We start from the raw sequence: 1,356 nt of genomic DNA, 5'->3' as shown, positions 1-1,356 counted from the left end.
GCGTCGCCAGAAAGATGTTCACCTTTTTGGGGCGGAGGGCCGGCTCGCGGCAGAAGCCGTACTCGTCGAACGCGAAACCCGCGGCGCAGGTGTCGCAGCACTCCGCGAAGGTGCAGGCGGACGCCCGCGCCGCGAAGCAGCGGCCCGGGTACGTCGGGAGGACCTCCCGGGACGCGACCGCGCCGGCGGCGAGCGTGAAGTTGTCGTTGGGCGCGCCGTAGCAGCGCGTCAGTTGGACGCCGGGGCCGACCTTGCCGTGGACGTCGAGGCAGCCGCCGAAATTGCCCTCGTTGTTCGCGCAGCGCGGCGCCGTGATCGCGCCGCCGGCTTCGTCGACGGCGAAGTGCTGGCAGTCGCGGACCGTCGCGTTGGTCCAGCTGTCGCCGTTGGCGGCGTAGCACTCGCGGAGCTCCACGCCCTTGTGGTTCGGATTCCAGGAAAGGCAGAGCCCGCCACGCGTGATCGTGCGCAGGCCCTCGGCGTCGGCAGCCCCGAACGCCCAGCCTTGCTGCGCAGCGTCGCTCGCGTCGCAGGGCAAGGCCTCGACCTTGACGATGTTCGTCGAGCACCCCTTGCAGGACATGTCGCATTCCTCGGCCATCACGGAACCGAGGAGGAGCAAGACCAACTTCGGGATCGCCATCGTGAGCTTCTGAGGAACCCAGCTTCACGTTGGCGAAGTTGGACTGATTATTGAAGGGGAGGGAGGCCCGCGACGATCGGGAAGAACTCGCATCGGTGTGTTATGTGGGCGAGGCTCGCCGGACGGCGAGCTGTCGGTGGGGGGGACGGGGACGCGCGGGTCCGCGCGCGGGGTCGCTATGCGCAAGGTGGCGCGCCGGGCCTCAGGAGAAGGCGAGCGCGCGGAGGCCGCGGTCGATGCGCGCGGCGCGCGTGGGGTCGAGGGGCGGCATCTTGCCCTCCTCGACGGCGTCGTCGACGTTCGCCTTGAGCTCGCGCGCCTCCTGCATCGCCGCGGGCCCGCCCTTGGACGTCTTGAGCAGCGATTCGAGCTTCGTGAGGTCGTCGGCGGCGGACCGCGCGGACGTGCGCGCGCGCTCGGCGACGCGGTCCGCGTGCGCGCGGGCCACGGCGGGCTCGGGGCAGGCGACGCAGCACGCCGGGTACGTCGTCGTCCGCCGCGTCTCCAACAGCTTGGGCACCATGGGCCGGTCGCCGAGGGAGCCCGCCGAGTCCGCGCGCGCGCGCGGCCGCTTCCGGAGCAGGTCCGGCGTGAGCTCCTCGCCCTGGCGCGCCAGCAGCCACTGCACCGCCGCGTCGGCCGTCTGAGCCTCGCGCGCGCCCGTCGCCGCGAGCGCGAAGCGCGCGCGCTGCTCGTCGAAGCCCATCTCGAGC

The 1,356-nt window shown here is 72.3% G+C and overlaps 1 protein-coding gene across 1 annotated transcript in view; it reads right to left on the bottom strand.

Moving 5' to 3' along the window:
• AURANDRAFT_68341 (hypothetical protein) overlaps positions 1-1,349 on the bottom strand; it is a gene marked incomplete at both ends in the record, with an annotated part of 4,271 nt that extends 2,922 nt beyond the window's left edge. Inside the window, 2 exons of the mRNA XM_009044000.1 lie at positions 23-652; positions 930-1,349. Of these exons, the coding sequence (XP_009042248.1) occupies positions 23-652; positions 930-1,349 (1,050 nt within the window). The remainder of the gene's footprint in view (positions 1-22; positions 653-929) is intronic.
• Positions 1,350-1,356: the final 7 nt, after the last annotated feature.

This window comes from Aureococcus anophagefferens (assembly GCF_000186865.1).
Source record: "Aureococcus anophagefferens unplaced genomic scaffold AURANscaffold_101, whole genome shotgun sequence".
Lineage (NCBI taxonomy): Eukaryota > Pelagophyceae > Pelagomonadales > Pelagomonadaceae > Aureococcus > Aureococcus anophagefferens.
The sequence above is the reverse complement of the archived record's forward strand: the minus strand, read 5'-3'. Positions and strand labels throughout refer to the sequence as shown.